The sequence below is a fragment of the Hypanus sabinus genome, chromosome 4, assembly GCF_030144855.1.
Source record: "Hypanus sabinus isolate sHypSab1 chromosome 4, sHypSab1.hap1, whole genome shotgun sequence".
Taxonomy (NCBI): Eukaryota; Metazoa; Chordata; class Chondrichthyes; order Myliobatiformes; family Dasyatidae; genus Hypanus; species Hypanus sabinus.
In genome coordinates, this window is record NC_082709.1 from 45,904,096 (window position 1) to 45,924,715 (window position 20,620).

The window sequence follows — 20,620 nt, forward strand, 5'->3', positions numbered from 1 at the left end:
CACTTCCAAACGAAGTAGAGATCTCAACAATGTGAATACAGGGAAAATGCTTCCCTGGCCGGGCCTAAGTGCCGCAGATTTATTCTGATGCAGGCAATTTACAACTAAGGTGAGGAGAAATTTCTTCGCTCACAGTGGTGAATATTTAGAATTCATGACTCTGGAGGACTGTGGAGATTCACTTGAAACAAAGGTTTCTGCATGTTCAGATTCAAAGATTTAAAGGTTCAAAGTACATTTATTATCAAAGTATTATGCAATATACATCCCTAAAATTCATCTTCTCTACAGACAGCCACGAAACAAAGAAAAGCCATGAACCCATTCAAAGAAAATAAATCAATCCCCTCAACGTGAAAAACAAAAATAAATCACGCGAACAGCATAAAAAAGACGGAAAAACTCAGAATATAAACCAAAATCAAAAGAGTCCAGGCATATTTAGTGCAGCTCAGTTCAGTGCAGTTTAATCTAGTGCTATGTTATTTGTCATCTGCAAGCTGCCCCAATCATAAATCTCCCAAAATAGCAACAGCAAAAGAAGCAACGAGAAATCAGAAACGCATCATAATGTAAACTAGAGAGTTCAATCCACAAGCCGTGTCGACTAAACCTTGCCCAAGACTCGCTGCTCGAGCACAATCCTCTGGTAGCATCGAGAGGAGTGAGAGAGAGAGAGGCCATTCAAATTCAGCATCCTTCCTCCAGGAGCAGCAAGCGAGAGGAAGAGATGGACCGTCACACGCAAGCACCTTCCTCTGGCAGCAGTGAACAAGGGGCTGGTAGTTAGCGCTCCTTTGATGCATCAGAAACCAGAAAAGGAAATGTGATTGCGTACAGTTGTGAAATATACTTAACATAGAACATAGAATAGTACAGCACAGTACAGGCCCTTCAGCTCCCAATGTTGCGTCAACCCTTAAACCCTGCCTCCCATATAACCCCCACCTTAAATTCCTCCATATACCTGTCTAGTAGTCTCTTAAATTTCACTAGTGTATCTGCCTCCACCACTGACTCAGGCAGTGCATTCCATGCACCAACCACTCTCTGAGTGAAAAACCTTCCTCTAAAATCTCCCTTGAACTTTCCTCCCCTTACCTTAAAGCCATGTCCTCTTGTATTGAGCAGTGGTGCCCTGGGGAAGAGGTGCTGGCTGTCCACTCTATCCATTCCTCTTAATATCTTTTATACCTCTATCATGTCTCCTCTCATCCTCCTTCTCTTCAAAGAGTAAAGTCCTAGCTCCCTTAATCTCTGATCATAATGCATACTCTCTAAACCAGGCAGCATCCTGGTAAATCTCCTCTGTACCCTTTCCAATGCTTCCACATCCTTTCTATAGTGAGGCAACCAGAAATGGGCACAGTACTCCAAGTGTGGCCTAACTAGAGATTTATAGAGCTGCATCTTAAAATTTATCAACTCTTAAAATTTATCCCTCTACCTATGAAAGCTAACACCCCATAAGCTTTCTTAACTACCCTATCAACCTGTGAGGCAACTTTCAGGGATCTGTGGACATGTACCCCCAGATCCCTCTGCTCCTCCACACTACCAAGTATCCTGCCATTTACTTTGTACTCTGCCTTGGAGTTTGTCCTTCCAATGTGTGCCACCTCACACTTCTCTGGATTGAACTCCATCTGCCTCTTCTCAGCCCACTTCTGCATCCTATTAATGTCTCTCTGCAATCTTCAACAATCCTCAACACTAACCACAACACCACCAACCTTTGCGTCGTCTGCAAACTTGCCAACTCACCCTTCTACTCTCACATCCAGGTCGTTAATAAAAATCACGAAAAGTAGGTGGTCCCAGAACCAATCCTTGTGGGACACCACTAGTCACAACCCTCCAATCCGAATGTACTCCCTCCACCGTGACCCTTTGCTTTCCGCAGGCAAGCCAATTCTGAATCCACCGGGCCAAACTTCCCTCGATCTCATGCCTTCTGACTTTCTGAATAAGCCTACCGTGTGGAACATGCCAAGAAGGTAGAGGGTGGCAATCTTTTGTATACTGGTTAAATTCCTTTGTGCGCTAGTAGCAAAAGATGTGTGTGCATGTGAGCACCAGAGAGGGAACATTGCCCACCACTCCCTGTGTAATTAAAAAAAAACCTTGACCTGTACATCTCCTTTAAACCTAATCCCTCTCACCAGAAATGTATGCTGTCTAGAATTAGAGATTTCAACCCCAGGAGCTGTCAACTCTATCAATCCCTCTCATAATCTTATAAATTTCATTCAGAACTCCCCCGGCCTCCACTGTTCCAGAGAATCCAAGTTTGGCAAATTTGCCATTAACCATGCACTGTCTGTTCACATTTGATCTTCCAACCTCACACTTAGCTAGATTAAACTCAACTACCACCTCTCCGCCCATGTCTGCAACTGATCCATGTCCCCCTGTCTCCTCTGGCAATTTTCTACACAGTCACCAACACCATCAACCTTTGTATTATCTGCAGACCTACTGACATACCCATCCAAATCTTCACTCAAATCATTTGTAATGACCGCGGTCAGACCAGAATGAAATAGAACCAACTGTTCCAATTCTGATGAGGTTATTTTGTACATTGAATACTAAATACAATAATTAAAAACACTTAATGAGTAAATTTTCACCCATGTCAATTGCTTCAATTTACTGCTCAGCAATTCATCATGAACAGTATTAGAAAAAGAAAGGGAAGCAATAATGTTCTGTTAGACTCTCCAATTATTCTTGTTCTTGGAAATTTTTAGATTTATGATTAGGTTTACTATTAGGTGAATTTACTATTTAGTTTTTAAACTACTTAATTTACTATTAGATCTTGAAATCCAGCTGGTACAATAACAAGCATATCTGTGCCAGTTTCTTCACTGCATTAAATAATTTGGGGTGTAAGTTCCCCAGCTGCAGGGTCCTGGCCTGTACAAGCCACTGGTTTAAGGTTGTCCAAATGTAAGGCAGAGTCTCCTTGCTCCACATTGTGTGAGGTGCCAACAGCAGCATCACCTCAGAGGCGACTCACCATTAGAGGCGAGCACTGCTGTGGTAAGTTCTCTGAGGAAGCTCATGAATCCAGCGTCCTCTGGAAGTGGGAGCTTTCCTTCTCTAGTGGGCCCCACAGCACTTAAGAAACAACTTCATGTGGTTATTGCCTTGCATGGTTTTGAGAAAGTGAAGATAGTGGCAGAGATCTCAGACAGCAACGAGACAAAAGCAGAGAGTGTGCCCTGTACGGCAGAAAAAGCCACCAATAACCCACTCCTCATTCATCAGGCTCCTGAACCATATAACAATTGCAGCAAAGAAACAGGTCATCTTGGCCCTTCTAGTCCATGCTGAACGCTTACTCTCACCTAGTCCCACCGACCTGCACTCAGCCCATAACCCTCCATTCCTTTCCTGTACATATATCTACCCAACTTTTTTTTTAGATGACAAAATCAAACCTGCCTCTACCACTTCTACTGGAAGCTTGTTCCACACAGCTACCACTCTCTGAGTAAAGAAATTCCCCCTCGTGTTACCCTTAAACTTTTGCCCCTTAACTCTCAACTCGTGTCTTCTTGTTTGAATCTCCCCTACTCTCAATGGAAAAAGCCTATCCACATCAACTCTATCTATCCCCCTCATAATTTTAAATACCTCTATCAAGTCCCCCCTCAACCTTCTATGCTCTGAAGAATAAAGACCTAACTTGTTCAACCTTTCTCTGTAAATTATGTGCTAAAACCTAGGTAACATTCTAGTAAATCTCCTCTGTACTCCCTCTATTTTGTTGACATCTTTCCTATAATTCGGTGACCAGAACCATACACAATACTCCAAATTTAACCAGTGTGGATAACTTCACTCAGCTCAACACTGAGCTGGTACCACAACCTGTGGACATGCTTTCAGGTACTCTACAACTTGTGTTCTCAGTACTAGTTATTTATTTATTATTTGTATTTACACAATCTGTATTCTCTGCACAGTCTTTGTCGCGTGCAGTTTTTCATCGATTTTACTGTGGTTCTTTGTTCTACTGCAAATGCCTGCAAGAAAATAAATCTCAGAGTAGTATATGAATACTTTGATGATCAACTTACTTTGAACAACAGGATTTTGGACGCTGGGTGACCTGCTAATGTCCTTTGAGTGTGGTTCAGTGACACTTGAAATTGATGTAAAGCAGGCAATGCTGGGTTCTGTTCCTACCACTTAATATTTTCTGCATGTTTTTGGAAGTATAAATTCTGTGTAAATTGGTTTATTGGGAATTTTTAGAGAGAGGACCTACTGTATCACCATGATGTTAAATTACAAATTATTCAGTACAGAAAAGGAATTACTGAGACATTTTGTACCTGAGCAATTTTACACCAACTGGCTTGTCAGGTGCCTCAAAGAGTTGCTTATTTAGTGCAGCTGAATCCGTCTTTCATTAGTTTTGCTTCTTAAACAAGTGAACAAGTGGTCATTCCAGTTGCTTGATTAGATGCTGTAGAAACATGCTGGCACTACAACACTGTGTCCTCAGTTGACCTGGCTCAGGATTACATTCCTTGGCATCTTCTTCCACATTTTTCTTCACCTTCCATGTCTTCTGGCTCAAATTATGGTTTCCTGAAACAAACTTTTCACAATCCTTACTATCTGGCTGCATCTTGTGCCAAGTTCACTTAATCTTCCCTTGAATGTACAAATTACTTGCATTTTTTAAAAAATAATTTTACTTATAATTCCAGTGAAGGAAAGTATTACATGCTTTAATAGAGAAGTCTTATGAGAACGCCGATTGGATAAATTCAGCTCTGATTTTCCTGTCTGCTGAAGATCATCATAACGCATTGCATTCTTCCTTCTTTTTGTTCTTTTATATGGGCAGTATGTTCTTGAAAGCCATGATAGTTTTTGAAAGATCCTGTACTTCTAGGAAATGCAGAGGTTTAAATCATACTTAGCAACAGGATCACACAGACACTTTGTTTCTACAATCAATGAAATGTGCTTCAGCATTTAACTCTCCGGAAGGCCAATAAGCCAGCATGAATTTCCAAGGAAATGCTTTCCAGTGCATCTGGTTATTTAAACTACTACTGTCTGGCTAGAGTCTAGTAGCATCCACAAAGTCAAGAACAACTACAGTATTGTGGCAACTAGTTGAATATGAGTTTGATCCAAATGATTTTCACTGCATGACAGCTTTCTGGGTTTTCCACCAACTTTGATATAATTTTCTCTAGCTAAACCTTCAGTGTGCCAGGCTCATTTAGATATGTCCACTCTCTCAAGACAGGGCACATAGATTGTATACTGTATCTAGAGATTGGATATAACTGAACATATGGTGTTTTATTGGTCCTTACTATCTTCTGCTGGAATTTCTCATTACTCCAAATCATATTTTGAACTATTAAAATGTCAGTTTCTTTTTGCTGCAAACCTTCTGCACTCTGCTTTCCCTTTCTCTGTCCTGAATCCTTTTGTTACCTCTTTCCAGTAACTGAGCCCCTCTCTCTTTAATTTCTGCCCCCTGCCATTCTCTTCTTTGAACCCAAAGTTCAAAATAACCTCTGTGCCCAGAGCACATTCTCACAACACTGCTGATTGTTCAGCCTCCCTGCCGGGCCTTTCTGTGAGAGGCTGCCCTTGCAAACAGAGTACAGGTGATCCTCAAAACTCTCACCTACTCTCTACTTGTTTTTACCAATGTAAAGGGGACTACATCGTGGGTACCAAATGCAATACATTGTCTGCAACAGCCATTTTGTGCTTCCAGCTGAGTCTCATTTTAACTTTTCCTCCCACTCCATCTCAGCCTACCTGCCCTCAACCTTGTCCACAGCTAAGGAAATGGAAGAACAACATCTCATATTCTGCCTGGGTAGCTTAAAACCTAATAGTATGAACACCGATGTTTCCAGTTTAGAGTAACCTACAATCTTAGTGTTCTCCTCCCACCCACACTCACCTGTCCACTTCTCCCTTTGTTCACCTCTACCACGCCTCTCCCTCTGCCTGATTTATCTCCTCAAAACCCCACTGGTTCCACCCATCACCTCCAAGCCTCTATTCCACCCTCCCCTCCCCTTCTATGCCATCCATTGGCAATTTTTCCTCTTCCTGCTCAGTTCTGACACACAGCCTCAACCCAAAATGTTGAAGTATATCTTCTGCTTCCACAGAACCTGTTCCTCCAGCTTTCTATTATATGATTTTAGAGGAATAAATGAGCTGACAGGGTGTACAGTTCTGAAGCTTGTCTGCTCCTTCCTTCAATTACATTGGGTTTCTGTTTGTTTCCAACATGTGCATTTAAGGTTCACAGTGTCCTTGAACATAGAACAATAGAGAACAGGAACAGGCCCTTTGGTCCACAATGTTCTGCTGAACTAAGCATGCAAAGCCAAATCAAACTAGTCTTTTTTATGAGAGTGTCTTGGATGAAGAGATACGGTCACATTATAATGGATCTTGGAATCTCTTCACAGAAGATGGGCAACCTCTGGAAATCACTACATCAGAGAGTTATGGAGGCTAAAACAAAGGGGGTATTTAAAGAGCAAACACAAGGAAATCTGCAGATGCTGGAAATTCAAACAACAACACACACAAAATGCTGGCAGAACACACGATCTGTCCTGACGAAGGGTCTCGGCCCGAAACGTCGACGGCGCTTCTCCCTATAGATGCTGCCTAGCCAGCTGTGTTCTACCAGCATTTTGTGTGGGGGTATTTAAAGGTCATTTTATTTTAAAGATCAGAGAAATGAAGGCCATGGGGAACTGTTATAGAAGAGAAATCAAGACCTTGGGGCAGTTTTGCCATGATTATAAGGAATGATGAGGTAGACTTCAGGGAGCAGATAGCCAACTACTGCTTTCTCTTGTGTTCTTGTGAAAATGAAATATTGAAAGATTGGACTAAAAGAAAATAAACAAAGCACTATGATGGGCAGTAAATTCTCCCTAAAATTAAAAGGTAAGGAATTTTATAATTCCACAAAACACAGTCAGAAAGCAAAGAGGGAGAGAAATCACATTAATTTAAAATTTGACAGCCTTTCAATCTCTCAAAAAGATCAACAAGCTGAAGAATGCCAGAGATGTTAGCTGACAGTCACGATCACATTGATTTAAGAGTGCATGTATCATTCGATTATCCCTGCATAACTGCAGTTTAAGCCTAATCTGCCATGCAAATACTTTGTGACATTCAGTACACTTCAGTGCTGAAATAAACAGTGAAGGGCCAATTTCATAAATCTGAAGCACAACTTATCGGCTTGTGTAATTTAACTGCAGACAGTATCTGTCCCCCATACTTTAGAGCTTTCAGTACTATTGAGGGCCATCACCATTCATTTGGCAACAAATACTGCTTCATTTATTTCACAATGGCTCAGTGAAACAATTGCAGGGATGAAGGCTATCTGAAAAAGGCTTTGGTTATATGCTGTATTTGAATTCTTCCTAAATCATTTGCTGTTGAAAAATATGGAAGATAGAACAAATTTATGAATTTTCTAGAAAGTTTGTTCCACAGGCAGAAAGCCATTCAAAATCCAAAGAGTTTGGCTAAATCATACTATTTTTAATCTTTTTATTTTTCAGTGGAGATTCTAGAAGGAAGACAGAGGAGGGCTGAGGAACTAAAGAGATTGACCGATATGGCCATCCAGATGTCAGAATCCCAGCTTGCTGAGCTCAGAGCTGAGATTAAGGTCAGTGGTTAAAAGAAATCATGTCCTGTCCTGTAGAGATGGGTTGCTGAGCTCAAACTGAGTGCATAGTTCTGAGGGGGTTTTTATTCTGCTCAACAGATATATCCTGCTTCACCAATTCCTTGCCCTACATGTGGGGGAGTGGGATTCATGGGATTACTCTGTGAACTCTGTAATGTATAGACCTTCATACTTTAATTCTTGCCAAGAAGACGTTGCAGACAAGACCCAATGTTAGTTGCCATTACAAGTTGCTCTGGCTTTAATACAACTGAGAAGCTTGTGAGGCTGTTTCTAAATACCACTAGGAATTAAGAAGTTTAGTATGAAAATAATACAAGAATACAAGAAGAAATCTTTGGTCAAAATGGTGCCAGCATACAATGCTCCCTCAGTCGACAACTTCCAGATAGCACGCAGATATTACTTTTTTCCTTTTTTTACATCTGCTTTTCGCTTCAAATATGTTTCTGGGACTGTTAGAGCCAGCATTTTACAGCTTGGACATCGTTTGAGTGACCCAGCAATCTGCTGGCTCAGAGAAGATTCCGGGAAGCGAGCATGTACTTGGACGGTCTCAATCCGGAAAAACTTCGAGATGGTGCACAAACCAATGTTCGACTCCATTTCACTGTTTAAAGCATCCATGAATCATCAATTAAAGCATCAATGCAGACTGAGTTATCAAGGCGAGTGAGTGTTCAGCACAGACTGCCTGCCTTTTGATTGCTGCCAGAAGAGAAACAGCCTATCAGTGTGTGGCTCATTGTAATGGGCGGGTAGGCCTCTCTGCCTCACGTGGTGTCCCTCTCTTTCGATGAATCTCGATACCACGGGATGGTATCTACATTTATGGATTAGACTATTGTGTTTATGAACTGTGGACTTTTCAGACTTATGGTTTTTATATTCTGTTTTTTTAATTGCCCCTTCCTTTTCCATTTTGTTGTGTGAGGGGAGGATGTTTGGGGGTTGATGTCCTGTTAGTTTTTTGTGCAGGGGAGGGTTACTCTTGGGGGCTCGATGTTCCTGTTCCGTTTTGTGTGGGGGGAGGGGGTTTTTAGGCATGGTTGATGAATCAGGATGCCATTATTTTTTGTAGAGAGGGGTGGGCTAGATGTTGCTCTTTGAATGACTTTTGTGTTTGTTCTTTGTTTCATGGCTATCTGTAGAAGACAAGTTTCAGAGTTATATATGGATACGTGCTTTGATAATAAATGAACCTTTGAACCAAAGTAGACTAAAATGACATTGCATTGCAGGGAGTAACGCCGTGCTATGGAGCAGCAACAAATATTGCAAGGAAGGGAGTGATAAAGATAAAGATGAGCTTTATTTGTGGTTATCCAAGTTTGAAAGTACAGTGCATATACATTAAAACTTTGAAACATGCAGTGAAAAGCATTATTTGCATCAAATAAAATTAGCTAGGATTGTGCTGGGGGCAGCCCGCGAGGTTTGCCACATTTCAGGTGCAAATATAGCAGCCTACAACTCACTAACCCTAAGCCTAACCTTATGTCTTTGGATCATGGGAGGAAACCAGAGCACCAGGAGGAAACTCCCTTCTGACAACAGTGGGAATCAACCCTGATCGGTGATTACTAGGGCTGTAAACCGGTGCACCAACTGCTATGCTATTGTGACACCCACAGTATAAGCAATAGGATACTGTAACACTGGTTTAATTAACAGATCTTAGATATTTAATTAGTGATGCTATCCACTGTCAATTCTTTGAGTATAATTCTAGTTTTTACCTCTTCACTAATAGCAATTTGTAAGTGAACGTAAATATGATGAGGATCTGGGCAAGTCAGCACGATTCACTGGTAATGTCAGTAGCCTGCAGACCCAAATCCAGCTGTTTGGAGAAGGTGAGTTTTACCAGAGCTTAAAAATGAGAGATCAATGATGATTAAGAATGTGACATAAAATTAGATTCCTGGTAAATAGAAGATATTTCTGTGAAGAAGTCAATCCAGGAACATCAAATGCACAGTTGCAAAATTAATAGAGGGATTTGATGGACAAGTTCACAAAAAACTAGTGCTGGTTAGACTCCAAAAAAGAAAACCCTAAAGGAAATTTAGATTTTATCCCAGGAATCAGAATACAAAAAGTGAGATGACAAATCTGCAGTAAAATAAGAGCTCAGTGGAATACTCTGTCCAGATTGTGTCTGCACCATTTAGGTCAGGACTGGGCAGAGGAAAGTATAGAGCAGGGGACTGGAATTGACTAGATTGCTTTATGGAGGACTAACATGTCTCAAGTGGGTCTTTCTGTGCCATAATGTCTCCATGCTTCTGTCGCTGCTGGGAAGGGTGAGAGTCATCCTTGCAATCAGGTTGAATGTGTAGGGAAGGGTGCTGGTGGTCCAGGGAATAGACAAGGAGGGGATAAATGGGATCATTGGGATTGCTCCAAGATCCAACATAAATAGTGCAAGTGAGGAATAGTGAAGTTGTGTTCAAGGCTTCATCGACCATTCAGAAATCTGATGCCAGTGGGAAAGAAGCTGAGTTAGATTAAGTAGAAGAATAAAGGAAATGACAAAAGTATGCTAAATAAAAACCTAATAAATGAGCTGATTGTTATTTGTATGAAATTCTTTATTGACTTATCTATGTTTGTCTGTGGTACATAATTAAACTGTAAAAATGGATTAGAACAAATTTGTATTATTTCAGATCTCCTGCAACAGTGATAATATCACTGTGAATGGAAGTAAAGCAGGTGAATATTCTCAGAATGGTTTCTGAGATTTCAGCTGCAGCCTGTAGACTGAAGCTTCATGGGATATTGTCAGTAAAGTGTATTTTTCTATGCAGTTTCACATCCAAAGAACAACTACTCCACAAGATCACAGTGCAGCTCCTTCTTGGTTCCACGACATCAAAATCCTCGAGGTGATTCCAGTAATGTCCATTCACCATCCAGCTCACTGAGTGCAACAGCATCCACTGGTCATAAAGTAACAAACTCCAAGGACAGTTCAAACGTACAGAAAGTGCCTACAGACAGACAGGTAAGGAGAGCACATTGACGTTACTGCTTCTTATCAATGCTAGACTGTCAGTAACAATGCCTATAAAGAACCACTCATGAGTCTAGGAAATCTTCTTTGAGAGCTTACAATGCACTTATATTCTTCCTTAAATAAGGAAATAAATACTGCATCTAGTACACTGGTTTTTCATTTTTTTTCCGTCAAAATGGACGAATTCACATGATTCCACATTTTATTTCACTTTGCTCACTCTGCTGACCTGTTTGTATCCTGTTGCAGCCTCCTTATAACCTCTGTAAGGAATAGTGCAAGACATAAAAAATGACGATAAGCTGCAATAATTAATAAATAACTAGTGCAAGAGAGGAATAGGGAGGTAGTGTTTGTGTCTTCATGGTCAATTCAGAAGTCTGATGGCAGAGGGGAAAAACTGTCCTTGAAACTGTTCGAACAGGTAGAAAAATTAAAAAATGACAAGTATGCAAAATAAAAACTTTCTGAATGAGATGATTTATATGATTCAGGAAACCTGCTTTCTTACTGTTTTCATGTAGCTTCTGGACATTCAGCGCTTTCCAGGTCTTTAATATAAATTTTAAAATGTCATTGCCCCAGCATTAATCAATGTGGCAGCTTTTCCTTATATGTTGCCAAGGAGATGCTGACCCACTTATGACTATTCTTTGTTTTTCTGTTAGCCAGGCAATTTTCTATCCAGTCACTTCCTGTACCATGGGTTCTTATTTTCCATAATAGACTGTATATGTCCTTTTGTAAGTCTAACTACAGTACATCCACCAGTTCCCTTTCATCCATAGTACATTTTACTTCCTCCAAGAGCTCCAATAATTTGGTCAAATCGTATTTCCCTTTCAGAAAACCATGTTTGCCTGAGTACCTCAAACATTTCTGTGTGTCCTGTTGTAGCATCCTTCAAGAATCTTGAAGCATTTTCCTAATGCAGCTTTGCAAAGTAATTTCTAGGTGATTTACTCTGGATACATTTGACGTCATCCAAACCACAGGCTAAATTTAAATGAAGCGAGCCTTTTCACCCATTTCGTCTCATCCTTACAGAACATCATCTTCCCAACTTTTTAAATTAGTTGAATTTAAAATATAGCAAATAAAAATATAATCATACATCACAAGATTAAGATTCATTACAACAATTACAGATACTGCTGCATTAATTCTTACCACTACATTCAATAGAAAAGATCAACAAAAGGTGATAGTGATTCTGATCTTGCTTAACCTCTACAAGGACTATATCAAATCCACGTTCCCTATTCACGAATGTTACAACCATGTATTTCATAGCAGAGGAAGAAATGGAAGGTGAGGCAGTCATTGGACAATCAAGTCATGCAGCAGCGAAACAGGTGCCCAACCCCAGCACATGTTACTACCAACTATCTATTGATGCTAATCCCATTTACCAGCTCTTAGTCCATAGCTTCTATACAACTCAGGTATTTGGGTAGATATTTTTTAAAAATATTGTGAGTGTACCTGATTCCTCCCACCATGTAGGCAGCGTCTCTGTATCTTAACCGCATACTCACTTTCTTTCTAAATCTCTTACCCTAAACCCATTCCCTCTTTTGGATACCATTGCTATGGGGGATTTTCCTCCCTTATATTTGTCCCTCAGAATGTTGCATACCTCTGTCAAGTTATCCCTCAACCTGCTCTACCCCAAGGGAAACAAGCCTAGCCTAGTCAGTCTCTCCTTAGAACCCAAACATTCCATCCCAGGCAACATCCTCATGATAATCAAGAGAGGATCTGCAGTTGCTGGAAATCCAAGTAACACCCACAAAATGCTGGAGGAACTCAGCAGGCCAGGCAGTATCTATGGAAATAATTAAACAGCTGAAGTTTCATGCCAAGACCCTTCATTAGGCTTTGAATGAAAAGCTTAAGCCAGAAACTTGTGTCTAACTGAAATAAAGGCAATTGCAGAAGTTTGAAGCACAGCGGAGTAGAGTGGAGCTTGAAATCAGAAATAAGAGCTCAGATAGTGGCCAAAATTTATGTAATTTATGGCCTTTTTCATAATTCTCAATAAATGCATATTTCATTCCATGACTCAACAGGCCAGGCAGCATCTACGGAAAAGAGTAAACAGATGATGTTTCGGGCCAAGATCCTTCTTCCGGACAGGAGAAAAAAGATTAGAAGTCAGAGTAAAAAGGTGTGGGGAGAGGAGGAAGAAATACAAGGTTGTAGGTGATAAGTGAAACCAGGAGGGGGAGGGGTGAAGTAAAGAGCTGGGAAGTTGATTGGTGAAAGAGATAAAGGGCTGGAGGAAGGGAAATCTGATAGGAGAGAACAGAAAGGGAATGAGCACCAGAGGGAGTTGAAAGGGAAGAGAGAAGAGCACCAGAGGGAGGCGAGGAGATAAGGTGATGCACCATCAATAACTCACTCTGAGACGTAAGGCGAGATATCGGCTTTTATTGACTGAAGAAGGAACCAGCAGTGAGTGACCATCATATTACATCCTGGAGAATGAGGCAGAGGATCAGACCTCGATCGCCTTTATACAGGGGCCTGTGGGAGGAGCCACAGGAGCAGTCAGAAGGGGGCGTGTCCAGACAGGCACATAGTTCACCACATAAGGTGAGAGAGGAAAATGGGAATGGAAATGGTGAAGGGATATACCATTACCGGAAGTTCAAGAAATTAATGTTCGTGCCATCAGGTTGGAGGTTACTCAGACGGAGTATAAGGCGTTTCTCCTCCAACCTGCATTCAGTCTCACCGACACAGAAGACGGTGCCATGGACTGACATATCAGAATGGAAATGGGAAAGTGGAATCAAAATGGTTAGCCACTGGGAGATCCCACCTTTTTGCTTGGTGAAGCAACCTCCCAGTCACGGGTGAATCTTCTCAGGATCGCTCCAGAATATTGAGGCGCCAACGGAGGCAAAGCAACTAGCACACCACTATCACAGCTCAGGGCATCAGATTTCAGAGTTCAGTCCCAACACCACCTGCGAGAAGTTTGCACGTCCTTCCTGTGAGCACGTGGGATTGCTCTGGATGCTCCAGTTTCTTCCCACATTCCAAAGACATCTGGTTTAATAGGTTAATTAGTCATTATGAATTGTCATGTGATTAGGCTAGGGTTAAATAGGTGGCTCACTGAGCAATGCGGCTTGTTGAGCTGGGAGAGTCTATTCCATGCCGTATCTCTAAATAAATAAATCTCCTCAGCACCTCTCCTATGCAATCACATCCTTCCTGTAGTGTGGTAACCAGACTGTAGATAATAGTCTGACTATTGTTTCACATTGTACCACAACCTCCCTGCTCTTTTCTTCTCTATCCTAGTTTATGAAGTTTCTCATGCAGTCTCCAATGCCCAGGAGCACAAGAGGCTACAGAGGGTTGTAGACTCAGCGGGTTCCATCACAGGCTCAACCCTCCCCACCACCAAGGACATCTTCAAAAGACAATGGCTCAGGAAGGTGCCATCCATTATTAAACACCCTCATGTCCCGGACACTACCAATGGGAAGGTGGTACAGGAGTCTGAAGGTTCACAGTCAATGTTTTAGGAACAGTTCCTTCCCCTGCGCGATCATATTTTTAAATGGTCCACGAACCCATGAGCATTACATTGTTATTCATCTTCTGTATTATTTTGTAAAGACTTGCATTGTACTGCTGCCATGCAACAAGTTTCATGACAGTTTTGTGTTTTACGCATCATGATAAACTGCATCCAGTGCTCCCGGTGTGGCCTCCTCTACATCGGCGAGACCCGACGCAGATTGGGGGACCGCTTCGTCGAGCACCTCCACTCCATCTGCCACAATAGACAGGGTCTCCCGGTTGCCACCCACTTCAACTCTGCCTCTCATTCCCATCTGGATATGTCCATACATGGCCTCCTCTACTGCCATGATGAGGCCAAACTCAGGTTGGAGGAGCAACACCTCATATACCGTCTGGGTAGCCTCCAGCCTGGTGGTATGAACATAGAATTCTCCAATTTCCAGTAATTCCCTCCCCTCCCCTCATCCTAGGTCCCTCTCTGCCCCTCTCCCCTTTAAACTTTCTGCTCCTTTATCTCTACAGTTCTTTCATGCTTATCCCCTCCCCCCTTTATCCTTCCTCTGATTGGTTCTCCACCTGGCGCCTCTAGCCCTTCCCCCTCCCCTATCTCTATTACTGGGCTTCTGCCCTCTCTTCCCCACCCCATTCCTGATGAAGGGTCTCGGCCCGAAATGTTGGCTACTCTTTTCTCACGGATGTTGCCTGACCTGCCGAGTTCTTCCAGCGTCGTGTACGTATGATAAACTGCAAATGCCTCACTTGTTCCAATTTCACCAACCGAATTAGAGGACTGTTTCTATTTTGTGTTGAAATAATTTCTGAGCCTACTGCTTATTCTTTCTCATAGAACAATCAACGTAACGGCCCATCGAATCAAAGACGAAGCTTCTACCCTCGAGCACAAGGTCAAAGGCTCAGTGGAAGCAGTTTCCCAGGAAAACCTGAAGATGGTAGGGATCGGGGCAGGAAAGGGCCTCCTCAGGAAGGTTATAAAAGTCAGCATCAGAACAGCAAGTCTGGGCATCAGGGACAAACTCATGATACCGGCAAGCTGCTAACGACAAATTCGAATAGTCCTGTTCCACCAACTAAAATCAATTCGCAATCAAGACCCCCTGAACCAGACACTCCTGTGTCTGCAGTTTTCAGCAAAAGTGTTTCTCAGTATAGGTCATGCCCTATAAAACAAGAGATACCTGTTGATACCAAAGTATTGTCCATACCTAATAGAATGACTGTAGTAGCCTAATTTAATTGAATTACTTTCTTTCCAGGATTAAGTTCTTTTGTGATTTACCTTCATACAATTCTGGTAAATTTAAAGTGAAAAAAATGATTATTTTTAATTTTATATTTTCTTGTCTCAGATAAAGGACCTTGTGAAAATGAGCACATTTTGCTGAAATTGGCCATATATTCCATTTGTAAAGGAAACTGTTTTTAAACTTGCTGGAAATGACAATGTTAGAGCATGAAGAAAACCGCAACCATTTTGCTGAGAAAAGAAATTATCACATATGTGACTTTTATTTTGGCTGACTCATGGCGGGGATTTTGGGGGTTGGGCAGTAGGGTAAGATGTGTTGTCATGTGGTAGAGCCAAAAGGCTGTATATCAATAAATAAAATCATAAATGATGAGTTTTATGCTCAACCTGTTCTTAAAGGATATCTGTGCAATGTTATCTCTTTGAAAATTATGCCATTTGTGAAATGACTAATAAAGTTTTTAAGCATCTCCTTTTGCTGAAAGTGCCCCTTTAACAAAATAATCATTCGCCAGATTTATTATTAATAACACTTAAATACTTAATAAAATTTAATAATAATACTTTAAAATAATGTGTTCTATGTTTCATGATTACTGCTTGACATCTCTCATTCAAATACAATCTCTACTTTTGTCTGTGTGGATTAGAATTCACAGAAACATAATGGAATTTAAATTTATTTTTTAACTTATTAATAATATTTTAGATTCCATATTCATCTTTAAATCCTGTTTTGTAATATGTTTAAAGTATTAGCAAAAGCTTTGTTATATCAAACATCTGATTTATTGTATTTGAAAATTAACATGATTGTATACATAAGGGATTGCATATGCTGGAGTCTGGGACAACACACAAAGTAGTGGTGTTTAAAAGTGCATCAGGTGAGATCCAGAGATATCCAGTCCATCAGTCCAAATGAAAAGTCTCAACCCAAAGCATCACATATTTCCCTGCATAGATGCTGCCTGACCTGATAAGTTCCTCCAATATTTGGTGTTTTCGTCAATATAATTGGCTGCTCAGTCTCTTTAATGACATCACTGATGTGGGAGACCATACATTCCTGTGAAGTGATTTCCCAGAGTAAATATCATCAGAATGGAGGAGATCTAAATGAGAAGATGACTGGATCCTCCGGGACAGCTTTAACCAAGATCAGCAGCAGACACCATCACTTCACTGTTGACTGCAGAATGTTGGCCCCTGTGTCTATTAAAACACCAGGGGAAATTTCCTGGCCAGTCCCAAGTTGCTCAATACTCCCATAAACTCCTGAATTAAGTCAACTTTTTCTCAGTCATTCCTCCCAGAAAGCTAATGGGAAAAGCTAACCCAATACAGTGCAATAAGATGTTTGCTGCATCTAGATTAGAATTATGGGTTATAAATTTAGAGTGAGAGCCAAAATATTAAATGGGGAATCTGAGGGGAAGCTTCTTCATAGAGGGTGGTGTGAGTTTTGAATGAGTTGTCAGTGAAAGTGGAAGATGTGGATTCAATTGTAACATTTAAGAGAAGTTTTGATAGGTACAGGGGAATGAGAGGGTTATGGAGGGCTGCAGCTGGGTATAGACAGATGTGATGAGGCAGAAGACTGAGTTGGCATGGACTAGATGGGCCAAAAGGCCTATGTCTGTGCTTTTGTGCTCCACGACTCTAAATCCTCCAATTTGTAGCTTAGCAGTGATCAATCACCACAGCACTTTATTCACGTATGTTAAGTCCCAACGAAGTCCAACGGCAGGGCACAGTGCTCCAAGTAACAGTCAATTGCTCCACCCAGTGTCAAAGCTGGGAATTCCAAATTTGGCAAAGGGTACAATGTGGTTCGCAATTTTGGTTTACTTTTTCCCCTCTTGCAAAAGTACAATTTTGTGGCTGAGCACTCGAATACTGTGTGTGTCCAGAGACAAGAGGGCATGACTGCGAGTGAGGCAGGGAGGGGGATTCAAGGGGTAGTGTTCAAGGAGCTTCAGCCCTTGAGCTTGTGCAACAGGTGATGGGGATAGTATAGTCATGGAGATGAACACAGTTCTCTGTCACAAGGATCAAGATTCCCGAAGACTATGTTGTCTGCCTGGTGTCCGGGTAAGGGACTTCTCCTCTGACCTGTGGAGAAATTTGGAGTGGGAGGGGAAGGATCCAGTTGCCATGATCTATGTGGGTACCAGCAACTTAGGAAGAACAAGGAAAGAGTTTCCTCTGAGGGAATTTGAGCAGCTAAATTCAAACAGAACAAGAAGGTAATAATCTCTGGATCGTTACCTGAGCCATGTGAGAATTGACACAGGATAAGTAAAACCTAAGAACTAAAGTTCAAAGTTCAAGTAAAATTCATGATCAGAGTACATACATGTCAACAGATACAACCCTGAGATTCTTTTTCCTGTGGGCATACTCAACAAGTCTATACTACAGTAACTGTAAACAGGATCAATGAACAACAATCTGAGCAAATATGAATATAAATAAATAGCAATAAAAACGAGTGCATGAAATGATGAGATTAAGAGAACCTAAAGTGATATCACTGGCTGTGGAAAGACTAGAAATGGTATGAGAGTAGTCATCCTCTTTTGTTTAAGAGCCTGATGGTTGAGGGGTAGTAACTGTTTTTGACAATGGTGAACTAAATGCATGGCTTAAATATTGGTGTGGAGAAGTGGGTTTGAATTCATAGGACATTAGCACCAGTATTGGGGCTGGAGGGATATGCTAAGTTGGGACAGGTTCCATTCCATACTGGGGCTAGCGTCTTGGTGGAACACCAAAACTAGGGCTGTAGATAAGGTTTAATTCTAAATAGAAGGTTGGGAGGGGCAGGTTCAGCAGGTTGGAAAAGTACAGATAAAGCCAAAGGAAAGGAGATGCTACTGAAGTTTCCAAAAGAATAAGACAACAATATAGAATGGGGTAAAAGTTAAGAGTTCAGGCAACATGGAGGAAAAATTGAAAAGTACGGTGGTGAATACAGAGCTGAAGGTGTTATATTTGAATGCACGCAGTACGAGGGGTGATTTATAAGTTCGTGGCCTAAGGTAACCATATAACCATATAACAATCACAGCACGGAAACAGGCCATCTCGGCCCTCCTAGTCCGTGCTGAACTCTTAATCTCACCTAGTCCCACCTACCCGCACTCAGCCCATAACCCTCCACTCCTTTCCTGTCCATATACCTATCCAATTTTACCTTAAATGACACAACTGAACTGGCCTCTACTACTTCTACAGGAAGCTCATTCCACACAGCTATCACTCTCTGAGTAAAGAAATACCCCCTCGTGTTTCCCTTAAACTTCTGCCCCCTAACTCTCAAATCATGTCCTCTCATTTGAATCTCCCCTACTCTCAATGGAAACAGCCTATTCATGTCAACTCTATCTATCCCTCTCAAAATTTTAAATACCTCGATCAAATCCCCCCTCAACCTTCTACGCTCCAATGAATAGAGACCTAACTTGTTCAACCTTTCTCTGTAACTTAAGTGCTGAAACCCAGGTAACATCCTAGTAAATCGTCTCTGCACTCTCTCTAATTTATTGATATCTTTCCTATAATTTGGTGACCAGTTTGAAGTTAATAACTCAACTCCTTCTTCTTTAGGCCATGAACGTATCAATCACCCCGATGAATTATTAACTGATGAGTTATTAACTTCAAACTGTCTGCATCATCACTCAAAGAGTTGAACTGCGTGTGCCTGTAACAAGAGCTGTATAACTCATCTCCTTCTACTTTAGGCCACAAACTTATCCATCACTCCTGCTGTGGACACTTTCCGGAGGTCCAAGATCCGTATGCTCCACGACCGCTGGACTAAGTGTGTAAATGTAGGAGGGGACTATGGTGAAAAATAAATGTGCTAGGTTTTCTAAAATTGACTCCTTCAACCTAAGACCACAAACTTGTTAATCACCCCTCTTATATGAAAAAGGTTCGATGGTCTTGTAGTGCAGTTAGAAATTGGAAAGTGTGACATTGTGGGCATCACAGAATTGTGATTGAACCAGGATCACAGCTGGGAGTTTAACATTCAAGGGTCAACATCATTTTGAAACATTGAAAATAGGTGCAGGAGTAGGCCATTCAGCCCTTCGAGCCTGCACCGGCATTCAGTATGATCATGGCTGATCATCCAACTCAAAACCCTGTACCTGCTTTCTCTCCATACCCCCTGATCCCTATAGCCACAAGGCCATATCTAACTTCCTCTTAAATATAGCCAATGAACCGGCCTCAACTGTTTCCTGTGGCAGAGAATTCCACAGATTCACCACTCTCTGTGTGAAGAAGTTTTTCCTCATCTCAGTCCTAAAAGGCTTCCCCTTTATCCTTAAACTGTGACCCCTCGTTCTGGACTTCACCAACATTGGAAACAATGTTCCTGCATCTAGCCTGTCCAATCCCTTTAGAATTTTATACATTTCAATAAAATCCCCCCTCAATCTTCTAAATTCCAGTGAGTCTAAGCCTAGTCGATCCAGTCTTTCTTCATATGAAAGTCCTGCCATCCCAGGAATCAATCTGGTGAACCTTCTTTGTACTCCCTCTATGAAAAGAATGTCTTTCCTCAGATTAGGGAGCCAATACTGCACACAATATTCTAGGTGCGGTCTCACCAAGGCCTTATACAACTGCAGTAGAACCTCCCTGCTCCTGTACTCAAATGCTTTTGCTATGAATGCCAACATACCATTTGCCTTTTTCACCGTCTGTTGTACCTGCATGCCCACCTTCAATGACTGGTGTACAATGACACCCAGGTCTTGTTGCACCTCCCTTTTTCTTAATTGGCCACCGTTCAGATAATAATCTGTTTTCCTGTTCTTGCAACCAAAGTGGATAACCTCACATTTATCCACATTAAATTGCATCTGTCATGAATTTGCCCACTCACCTAACCTATCCGAGTCACCCTGCATCCTCTTAGCATCTTCCTCACAGCTAACACCGCCACCCAGCTTCGTGTCATCCACAAACTTGGAGATGCTGCATTTAATTCCCTCATCTAAATCATTAACATATATTGTAAACAACTGGGGTCCCAGCA

At 41.5% G+C, this 20,620-nt stretch overlaps 1 protein-coding gene across 5 annotated transcripts in view; it reads left to right on the top strand.

The window, feature by feature from the left end:
• The window catches only part of LOC132392716 (SPATS2-like protein), a 219,685-nt gene extending 203,604 nt beyond the window's left edge, over window positions 1-16,081 (top strand). For all 5 annotated transcript variants that reach the window (XM_059966992.1, XM_059966994.1, XM_059966993.1 and 2 more), the window contains 4 exons: window positions 7,599-7,708; window positions 9,483-9,585; window positions 10,543-10,739; window positions 15,142-16,081. In XM_059966992.1, coding sequence (XP_059822975.1) covers window positions 7,599-7,708; window positions 9,483-9,585; window positions 10,543-10,739; window positions 15,142-15,543 — 812 coding nt within the window. In that variant the 3' untranslated portion in view covers window positions 15,544-16,081. The remainder of the gene's footprint in view (window positions 1-7,598; window positions 7,709-9,482; window positions 9,586-10,542; window positions 10,740-15,141) is intronic.
• The last annotated feature ends 4,539 nt before the right edge of the window (window positions 16,082-20,620 follow it).